The sequence below is a fragment of the Musa acuminata genome, chromosome BXJ1-6 (assembly GCF_036884655.1).
Source record: "Musa acuminata AAA Group cultivar baxijiao chromosome BXJ1-6, Cavendish_Baxijiao_AAA, whole genome shotgun sequence".
NCBI classification, from domain to species: Eukaryota; Viridiplantae; Streptophyta; class Magnoliopsida; order Zingiberales; family Musaceae; genus Musa; species Musa acuminata.
The window spans coordinates 44,905,667-44,916,271 of record NC_088332.1 but is presented as its reverse complement, the minus strand read 5'-3'; the positions used below and the strand labels follow the sequence as shown (position 1 = coordinate 44,916,271).

Here is a 10,605-nt window from a genome sequence, read left to right as displayed (position 1 = left end):
AGATGGGAGGGGCGAAGACGGCAATGATCGACCGCATCGACGGCGGAGAGTAATCGGTCGGCCGTCTCGTCCATCTCGGGGTGGCTCCCAACGGACTCACCTGTCTCGCCCTGAACAGGAAAGGAAGAAAGGAGACACGCGAGCGTACGTTTCAATGGTATCCCTGAGCGGGGCCACGGCATCAGGCCATACCGTGGCTCAGAATCGTGTTTTGTGCCCTAGCGGAGACAGGGGATCTCCTCACCCAAGTGAAACCACGGCAGGATGCGAGGCCTGAGATGCGCCCCATCGTCTGCGCCGAGTGGACCCACATTGGGTAGGGCCCACACTCGAGAGTCAAAAAGGCTTGTCTCTCCCACAAAGAGATAACAGTTTCGGCACAGCGAGATGGATTTTGTAGTTTCCGACACAGTTGAGGGGTAAACGTATCATTTCGCTCTCTTGATTGGTGCGGTGCTCATTAAAAGCTTGACAAAAGGACACCACCTGCCCTTTCCTTTGCCTCCCCCCCTACCTTTCTCAACTGCTCTCCGCCTCTATCATCAGCGGTGCTAAATTTTTCGTTTGATTTTAGATGAACGATAGTAGGAGGCGTAAAGGAATTCTCTCTTCCGTAAGATCTTCTTCTTCTGCTTCTTGTTTCTTCTATGATCTGTTGCATACTGCTCTCAGCCTCCTCTTTCTGTTTCTTGCTTTTCTAGTATCCTCTATCAATGTTTGTTTTCTTCAGGATCTCTGGGATGATGGAAGGATCTCACAATCAGTTAGTCTCTGATCATAGATCTCTGTTTATATTTTGCTCTGTCAACAAAAAAATCATTTTTTTTCCTTTTTCCTTGTTAGTATGCTGCTTAAGCCTCTTTCTTCCGTTGCTGAAATGTCCTCATCAGCTCAAACTTTTATCTGTTCCTCGATGTTGATCTTTCCATCTTCCCATTCCCATCGTTTCTGTACTTATTTTCTAATTTCTTCTTTGAAAAAGTATAAATCTCTAGACAAAATCTATGACCCAACATTCATTTGGGAACCATATTTACTTAGTCTCTTAAATATTGTTCTTTGATTCCATTAAAAGCTTATCTTAGATTTTAGTTCTTCAAAATTTTGATTTCTCTTTTGTGAGAACATTGTGGATGTGATGATCTTAATCGATGTTCTGCTCATCCGGGCATTCATTTGTTGCATCCATAGCTGTTATCATTGATATAAATGCATTTTGTCTCTTTTCTGGCTTCAAATGTTTCTCTTCTCGCAGCAATTTATCCTTGAATGATGTTGGTGTTACATCTCCAGAGGTAGATTTCACAGTCCTTCAGCATATATTTAGGGAGTTAGGGAGCATAAGCAACAAGAATCTTTGATGGACTGAACCTGGAGTTCTTCAACTCTTCGAACCCTCGGTAGTAGCATGGATGGAAGGGGAAGGTTGGGGACAAGGAATTGGGACTTCTGTGATCAGTCAAAACAAGCAGGGAAGATGCTGAAGTCGGTGTCTGGTGCTGTTCCTGCACACCAGGAGACCTCTCTTAGGATTAGCTCCTATCCTGCAACTGGTTCACACAGCTCTCATCCACCCACGATGGACTTCTCATGGTTTCCGCAGAGAAGCTTGGTCTCCCAGTCAAAATGTGTCGACCACCCTGCTGCAAATCCAGTAAGTTCAGAAATGATCGACATCCAAACCATGCCGATCGCTGAGGAGGAAACAGACGACAAAGTGGCCACTACCCCTCCGCCTATTCCGAAGCTCCGTAAGCAGCATTCTTCTACCAAGAAATCTGGTCGTGTCGCCGCCAAGGTATTGCGACCGAAAGAGCCAAAGAAACAGCTCCCCAACCCCACGAAGAAGAAAGGAGGCTCTTCATCCACAGGAAAACGCGAGAAGAAGAATCAAGACAGCGTTGCAGAGCAGGGAACGATGCTTGACATCTCGAGCGTTCCTGTGCCCGTTTGCTCATGTACCGGCGTGCCACGCCAATGCTACAGATGGGGGTCAGGCGGATGGCAATCCTCCTGCTGCACCACAACCATTTCCGAGTACCCTCTTCCGATGAGTCCCACCCGGCCCGGCGCTCGCCTGGCCGGAAGAAAGATGAGCATTGGCGCATACGGGAAGCTGCTGCAGCGACTCTCAGCCGAAGGTTTCGACCTGTCGTACGCGGTAGACTTGAAGGATCACTGGGCGCGGCATGGCACCAACAAGTTTGTCACCATCAGGTAGCATGTAAGGGAAAGCAAGATTTGCTTTCCTCTTGTCGCTGCTGATTTGTGTTCGAGCTGTGTGTTGTACAGTAGAAGACTTCCTTGTAAGTATGTTTAGTCGAGTGAGTGGGTGTGTTGGTGTGTGAGGGACGACACTAAAGGTATCACCTTTTTTGGGGACATCACAACGCACCAGAGAGAGGACAAAGTGCTCCACTGGGAAGACAGTCTAACTCAGAGTTGATGCCTTTTCCATGGCTTCACTCAGAAGCATCATCATCGTCGTCAACCTTTTGTGGAGCCTCTCTCTCTCTCTCTCTCTCCGACTTTATGAAGCGCTCACGCTTCTTCTACCTTTTTCTTTTCGACTGTATGGCCATGTCCTCCTCGAACGATAATTCAAGTTCTCGATGGCACACAGCCGCCACATAATTGTTGTCGGCAATCTCCCGAATTCCTCATCGTATATCCTGAAAAATTAGCTGAAAAGCCACATCGTCACTGCCGGAATCTAATGCGGTTTAGCCGCCGCCACTGTGTCGGAAGGACTTCGATCCATGTGGCAGTTGGTGGGACCCTGTGGCAGTCGCCAGGTGGCGTATCCCACGCCGTGTCTCTTTCCTTCCACCGTCAACGCTTCACACCACCTTTCCCTTTCCGCCCCACTGGCCACTCGAATGCGCCAAAGCCTCAGCCCTCTGCCACGCACAGGTTCGAAAGCGATGATGATGGTGGAGAGATAGCCATAATTGCCACCACTCGCCTCCTCTTCCACTCCCGAAAAGCATGCATATAGAAAGGCTGAGGGTGAGTTCGTCACTCTCTTCCGCTCGGGAGCAGAGATGGCCGCGCCACTTCTCCTCGTCGTCTTCCTTCTCGTCCTCTTCCTCTCATCGTCGGCGGCTCAGATGCCTGGTAACTTCTTGGTGCTCGTCTCTGTTTAGGTCTTGGTGAGCCCGTCGGTGATGATTTCTTACTTCTGTGCTCTTTTGTTTGTGATCTCCTTTATGGACGGATGAAAAGAGATCCTTATGATTGTGTGTAAATATGTGCGCAAAACAGCTCCATGCGCTTCTGATTTAAGTGAAAGATTTGTTGTTTTCCACCTTAATATTTTCTCTCTCATAAAAGGTTAGAACTTTTGGTCTTGATGCATTAGGCACGCTATTTTAATTTGCATAAGATAGGGTATTGTGAACTTTATGTATCTTAAAAGATACTGGTGAGATTTGCAGATTAGATGTTGGGAAAAAAAAAAGAATTTTTATCTTACTATTGATCTCAACTATCAAGATCATGTTGATTGTACTAAACCAGAGCAAAGAAATTTGAATGTGCAATTAAGGGATTTTGATTTGCTTATGTGAATAACAATTTTTTTTTGTCATCTAAGTCTGTTGTTATCTATGTTGATTGTAAGGGCCAGAACGAAGAGATAGCATAGGTTTCTGCATGCTCTAGCTTGTTATTGCTTGCCAAGATGATGTTCTAAGAAGGGCCAAACACGACGGATAACTTCTCTTGCAGTTCATCCTACAAAACTTATTGTCTCATTAAAATTGTTGTCCCTGTAAGAAACAATTTGCTTATGGTTTTAGATGTGAAGATTAATCTTTCCTACTTACCTAATTTTTCTGATGCAGGTTTTATAAGTTTGGACTGTGGGGGTACAGATGAATATACAGATGATATTGGACTTGAGTGGACTCCGGATAGTAACATTATACATGGACAAACTGCCAGCATATCCATCCCTGGTGAGAGCCGGAAGCAATATATGAAAGTGCGATATTTTCCGGCAGATAGCAGTAAGTACTGTTATACATTGAGTGTGAAGTCGAGGACCCGCTACCTAGTAAGAGCAACTTTCTTGTATGGGAACTTTGATAGAAGTAATGTTTACCCAAAGTTCGATATCTTTCTTGGGGCAACGTATTGGTCCACCATTGTGATATCAGATGCAGCAACCATAGAAGTTCAAGAGCTGGTTTTATTGACCTCTTCTCCCACAGTTAGTGTTTGCTTATCTAATGCTAGTACTGGGCAACCATTTATCTCCACACTCGAACTTCGTCAATTTAATGGCTCACTATATTATACAATATACGAAACTCAATTCTTTCTCAAACTGTCGGCGAGAATAAATTTTGGCGCAGAGAGTACCGATTCAGTAAGGTACTAGAACATATGTTTCTTTTTGTTAGTGATTTGTTCATAAGTCCTAAGGCAATGATTCTATTTTGTGATATGTTCATATTTATTTTCTAGTTGGATGCAGGATCAGATATAGTACCGCAACCTAATTTCGTAGTGGTTTATTCACACACAACAATGCCCCATATAAATATATAAAAAAATGATTGTTAAATAAATGAATCGACCTGAAAGCTCAAGAAGATATCTTCTATGCTAGTCATGCATTTCTTGACTTGCGTATCAATATCATCAAGCTTTTGAAGGCCTTACACTGTGGGTACATCCTCAAATGCTGAGTGTTGTTCACTTCAAGAATGGGTAGAGTTGGATTCTAAGATGGTAAATAACTCAATAAAGGACAATATTGGTTTTAAATTTAAAATTTCCACATTATTTTGTATTCAGTCTATCGAGTGCATTTAGTTATCATTAGTTAGTCCATATACAAGGAGAAGGTGGAGTGTATTTACTAGTTTAGGTTGTGCCGCTAAATGGGTTGGCAATTCAACTTAACTTTCTGAACAAGAATATACAAGTGTACTTGCAGAGAAGCATACAAGAAGCAATAGGACACTAAAGGTTTGTAGGCTATCAATGATTTTGGTCTTTTTATGGCATTACGCGACACATATTCTAAACATTCCATTACTTTGGTGATGACATCTTGGGAGACCTGTGAATTTTATCGTCTCACTGATTTTCTTATGATGTTCTGCAAGGGTAGGTTGAACAGTTGGCCTTATGGAGACCATGGCAGCGATGGTCTTTTCAGGGTATGGGTCAAGAGAACCTTTGAGGTTCTATCAAACTTAACTATATCCAATGACTGCCAGAAGTAATGTATTTCCATTGATTTCAGCTTTAGTCAGTTTCCAATCAGCTTCAGCTATGTTCAAGCCAAAACCAATTCAAAAATCATTTTCAATTGGTGGCTAACCAGAACATAGCTGGTTCTTGTCCGGCTTTTGCCTTTTGTTAATTGGAACTAATACTTTTTGTTGAGATCATTTGAAGCCAATCCAATGCCTTTAAAGCAATGTGATATTGACATACTTCTAATACTCCTGTGAACCCATTTCTGTCCATGCCCAACTTTTTCCACTTTAGATAGCAACCAAATTAGGAGATTTCCTTCAAAACCACTTTAATTCATAGATTTTGCTCTTTTGTATGACAAAAAGATAGCATAAAAATTGCTTGACCAATTAAATATGTTAAGACACCAAAATCACCTAGCACTATTGTATTATGAATTCTCATGATATATGTTGAGCCTATATAATCAGAAACAAGAAATGTAAGGTCTGGCATACCATTTAGGTAAAGCTTATATACATTTCATGTAAAATCTGAAAGTGTGAACATTTGCCACAGTAGAGTAAAGAGGAGAAAATTCAAATATTTGTGTATATAAGTATGTATATATATGTATATACATATATATACTCCTTTTCTGCTGAATTCCCTTTTCTATACGTGCATTTTTGTTTGCAAAACCTGATGTTCCATATATTTTTGTCTTCAAAATCTGGAAAAGCAGACTTGCCTTCTAAACCTTGTTTAGTGAAACTTTTATCATTATAGGTTTCCCGATGACCCATTTGATAGAATATGGGAATCAGATGCTAAAAGGAGAGCAAATTACCTTGTCGATGTTGCTCCTGGAACTGAAAGAGTATCAACTACAATGCCGATAGACGTTAGTACTTTTGAAATGCCGCCTGAAAAAGTGATGCAGACAGCTGTGGTGGGTCAAAATGGATCCTTGACTTACCGTCTTGACTTAGATGGTTTTCCAGGATATGGTTGGGCATTTTCATATTTTGCAGAAATTGAAGAACTCAGTCCAAATGAGACCAGAAAATTTAAGCTAGTAGTCCCAGGCATGCCAGCATATAGTAAACCCACTGTCAATGTTCAAGAGAATGCTCAAGGGAAGTATCGGCTCTACGAACCTGGGTACACCAATGTTTCCCTTCCGTTTGTCTTTTCCTTTGGGTTTAAGAAAACAAATGATTCATCCAGAGGGCCAATCTTGAATGCGCTGGAGATCTATGTGTACCTGCAGATAAATTATGGATCTCAAGATGGTAATCTCTCCTACTCATCTATTTGGATAGATTGTAACTTACATAAAAATATAATTATGAGTTTATGATGTATTTGTTTAATGAGTTGCAGCAATTGTCATGGCCAGTTTGGTTTCACACTACCCGCTGTCTGATTGGGCACAAGAAGGTGGTGATCCATGTCTACCAGCATCATGGTCTTGGGTGCAGTGTAGTACAGATCCACAACCGAGGATAATTTCCATGTATTAAAATCAATTTTCCTTTCATATCTTGTATTCCAAACTGTTGAAGATTGTAAAGATGTACCTTTTTTGCAGTTTCTTGTCTGGAAAGAACTTGACAGGAGATATTCCAACAGAATTGTCGAAGTTAGCAGGCTTGGTTGAAATGTAAGATTTAGTGGATAAATTTTCTCAGATGATCATTGTGGATTGTCTGTTTGGCTTAAACTACTTTATATTATATTGAATAATTTCTTTTTACTGCAGACATCTTGATGGGAATTCACTTACTGGACTAATACCTGATTTTAGTCGAAGTGTAAATCTGAATAAGATGTAAAGGGATAATGCCTTGTACATTTTGCACTTTAGATTTCACATGAATTTGACAAAATGCTTTTTTTATTTCATGCAGCCACCTCGAGAACAATGAATTAACTGGTTCACTGCCTTCTTATCTAGCAAACCTACCAAGTCTAAAGGAACTGTAAGTTCTACAATTCGAGTTAAAGTTACGATTTAGGTGGCTTGGGGCTGTGGATGCAATTTTTATCATTATATGCATTTTCATATTATTAGAAGTTTAGTTATTGTAGGAGTTCCACCATAACCATACAGTTCTCCATCTACTTCTGTAGAGCTTATCTCTATCTCATCCCTTTTTATTTAAGTGATATTATTCATTTTAAAAATTTTCAGAGCTTTATGAATATTCATTGCAGGTATGTGCAGAATAATCATCTGATTGGAGTAATACCAAAGGGGCTTCTCAATAAAAACATCATCCTCAAGTGGGTATAGCTTCCATTACATGAGATATCCAGTGCAAGTATTGTAGTTTATTTCCAAAACATGGACTAGAAATTAGGTGATGAATCTGCACTTAGGCATAATAAGGCAACATATTGACAAAACTGCAAAGAAAATTATTTTATTTCCATGATTACATATATATATATATATATATATATATATATATGTGTGTGTGTGTGTGTGTGTATATATATATGTATATGTATATGTATATGTATGTATGTATATGTATGTATGTACATGTGTATGTATATATATAGTGGGTTGACCACTGCTGGATTGACCAGTGCCATGCCTGATACTTTTAACTTATGCTAGAACATTGCACTAAGAACTCTGAAGCACAAGCAACAGGAAGTCCATCTTTTTTTTTTTCTCATTTTTGCCTTGTTTGATAATTGATATAGTTTTTCAAACTTCTTGTGCAAAATGCTCACATTAGATAAATTTTGAACTGATTTCTGTTCTTTGTTTTGTCCTGATTTAGCTACTCCGGAAACAAAGGCCTCCACAAGGAAAGCAAAGACTTGTATCATGTCATAATTATTGTTTTTTCTGTACTGGGAGCTTGTTTGTTCCTTCTGAGTATTATAATATGCTGCTTGTTTTTGCGCAAAACAAGGAAAAATCTTCCGAAAGGTACATGTGGAAAACCTTTGCTTTATTATATCATCAGGATTAAGAGGATCACATTCACAATCTACAAATCTTTTTTCTTTTCAGATGATGTGCCAAATGTCCAACCTGCTCAGAAGTTGGGTACTTTCTTCAGTGAAGTTTCTGCAGAAACAGCCCATCAATATACATTGTCTGAAATTGAAGATGCCACTGGCAAATTTGAAAGACGAATTGGTTCTGGAGGATTTGGAATAGTTTATTATGGAAAAATGGTAGATGGAAAAGAAATCGCAGTCAAAGTTCTTACTAATGACTCCTACCAGGGAATCCGGGAGTTTTTAAATGAGGTACCTCTTTATACTGACTGTCAAATATACATCGCTATTGTCAAGAAAAATACTTTTTGAATTTTCAATGTAGATGGTTAATGAGTTCTTTGCAAAACATGCCTATACGATACAGAATATACTTTTTTGTTAATATTCTTATTTGTAGTTACTACAATGTTCTTTCAGGTCACATTGCTTTCTAGAATTCATCACAGGAACCTGGTAACTTTTCTTGGGTACAGTCAACAGGATGGAAGAAACATTCTTGTCTATGAATTTATGCAAAATGGAACTCTGAAGGAGCATCTTCGTGGTATGTCCGCCCTGTTTGTTTCAGAATAAATGCTTTTACGATACAAAAGTTCATGTGCAATTTTTGCAGGACCTTTGGCTCATGAACGGAATCTCGGTTGGATCAATCGCTTAGAAATAGCAGAAGATGCTGCAAAAGGTTATAAACCCAATTAAGAATATTTTTTGCATTTTAAAACTGCAATCACATTACGTTGAATCTAAAAGACCCCTTCGACTGAAAACAAATCAGGAATCGAGTACCTCCATACAGGCTGCTTTCCGACCATTATACATAGAGATCTCAAGAGCAGCAACATTCTGCTTGACAAGCACATGAGAGCAAAGGTTGCAGATTTCGGTCTCTCCAAACCTGCAGTAGATGGTTCCCATATCTCAAGCATAGTTCGAGGAACAGTGGGATACCTTGACCCTGAGTAAGCCTTTGATTTTTCTTCACTAAGTAATTTCAATCCGAAAATAATTTAAATCTCTTTGCGAACCTGGTTTTCAAGTTTTATTTTACTTGAAAACTATTATTTGTGCTCCTTTATCGTATGATACGATACTTTTAACAATGCTTAGCTGTGAAAGAACTCCAACTCACTAACGGTAGACACATGCAGGTACTATACCTCACAGCAACTAACAGAGAAGAGCGATGTTTACAGTTTTGGTGTAATTCTTCTTGAGCTGATCTCAGGGCAAGAGCCAATTTCCAGTGAAAGTTTTGGCCTGAACTGCCGTAACATTGTTGCATGGGTCAGTCACTATCATATTATAACTGAGCTCAGTTTTTCTTGTGTTTTTTCTTCTTTTATCGCCGATATCAGTTGTCAAGGCATGGATCGTTCTCCATGTTCTTACAGCTAGGCGGCTACTATGTGCCAATCTCTGACACATCGAACTATATCGTATGGCAGGCAAAGTCACACGTGGAGAGTGGTAACATCGAGGCCATCATCGATCCCTCATTGCGGGATGATTACAACGTGCAGTCTGTGTGGAAAATTGCAGAGATCTCCATCATGTGTGTCAAACCTCATGGATCACAAAGACCATCAATAACGGAGGTTCTCAAGGAGATCCAGGGGGCCATAGAAGTAGAACGAGGGTCAAGGCTGGGTGGAGATCACACCATGGGGCCACAGTCGAAGAACTCTACGGATCATTCTATGAACTCGAATGCCGGGGAGTTGGCTACTCCAGAGCAGAATGTAACTTTCCCAGAGTTCTTTCTGGGACCAGGGCTCCGGTAACTGTTGAACACTTCGGACATTATATACTACCACACAAGAAAGAACATTGACAAGAGGAAGCTGGAAATGGATATACACTTGTGTAAACATGTCAATTTCTGGTTATTTTCCCGAAAACTACAGCAGCTTAAAACCTTGTAGCCATTTCAGCATTAGACACTGTTGACTGGCTTCAGTGCCAACAGCTGCTGTTTCCTGTTGACTGATAGAAAACAAGCAAGCTCTATATATGATATAAGAACGGTTTGAGTTCAGGAAGAAGAGTTATATGTTGCTCAAGTGCTGAGTTGCAAACAAAAAGAGACTATTGATGCGAACACTGATCACTAGTAAGATGAAAAAACCATGTGAGTCCATTGATATGATCACAACCTGTTAATCATCGAATCATCACAGCAGCAGCAATAATCTTCGAAGAATGATTTTTGCATCTAACAAAATAATCCCTGAAAAAATCGATTGAAAATTAGATTATTAAATCTAAAGAGATATCTGGTTTCACTCTGTGATCAAAATGAAAATAAGATTATCCCAATCTAAAGGTCAAGAATAAAATCCAAACACGGACATCAAAGCCAACAATTCTCATTACCTTTCCTTCACT

The 10,605-nt window shown here is 40.2% G+C and overlaps 2 protein-coding genes across 6 annotated transcripts; both read left to right on the top strand.

Annotated features, from left to right (window-relative positions):
- The first annotated feature begins 38 nt into the window (after positions 1 to 38).
- LOC135581597 (protein BASIC PENTACYSTEINE7-like) lies at positions 39 to 2,491 on the top strand. Of its 4 annotated transcripts, none has more exons than XM_065189450.1 (2): positions 39 to 613; positions 1,294 to 2,491. In XM_065189450.1, the coding sequence occupies exon 2, from the start codon at positions 1,409 to 1,411 to the stop codon at positions 2,219 to 2,221; it is 813 nt and encodes a 270-aa protein (XP_065045522.1). In that variant the 5' UTR covers positions 39 to 613; positions 1,294 to 1,408; the 3' UTR covers positions 2,222 to 2,491. The 4 variants fall into 4 exon arrangements, with proteins under 4 accessions (XP_065045522.1, XP_065045520.1, XP_065045521.1 ...); XM_065189448.1 differs by having other exon boundaries at positions 1,256 to 2,491; XM_065189449.1 differs by lacking the exon at positions 39 to 613 and adding an exon at positions 745 to 763 and having other exon boundaries at positions 1,256 to 2,491.
- Positions 2,492 to 2,858: 367 nt separating this feature from the next.
- LOC135677288 (probable LRR receptor-like serine/threonine-protein kinase At1g67720) lies at positions 2,859 to 10,262 on the top strand. 2 transcript variants are annotated; one of them, XM_065189447.1, is made up of 16 exons: positions 2,882 to 3,117; positions 3,629 to 3,772; positions 3,846 to 4,377; positions 5,983 to 6,488; positions 6,580 to 6,712; positions 6,788 to 6,859; positions 6,959 to 7,027; positions 7,107 to 7,178; positions 7,414 to 7,482; positions 7,992 to 8,143; positions 8,228 to 8,469; positions 8,638 to 8,764; positions 8,834 to 8,902; positions 8,996 to 9,179; positions 9,369 to 9,504; positions 9,666 to 10,262. In XM_065189447.1, exons 3-16 carry the CDS (start codon positions 3,980 to 3,982, stop codon positions 9,999 to 10,001), a joined length of 2,565 nt encoding a protein of 854 aa, XP_065045519.1. In that variant the 5' UTR covers positions 2,882 to 3,117; positions 3,629 to 3,772; positions 3,846 to 3,979; the 3' UTR covers positions 10,002 to 10,262. The 2 variants fall into 2 exon arrangements, with proteins under 2 accessions (XP_065045518.1, XP_065045519.1); XM_065189446.1 differs by lacking the exon at positions 3,629 to 3,772 and having other exon boundaries at positions 2,859 to 3,117.
- The last annotated feature ends 343 nt before the right edge of the window (positions 10,263 to 10,605 follow it).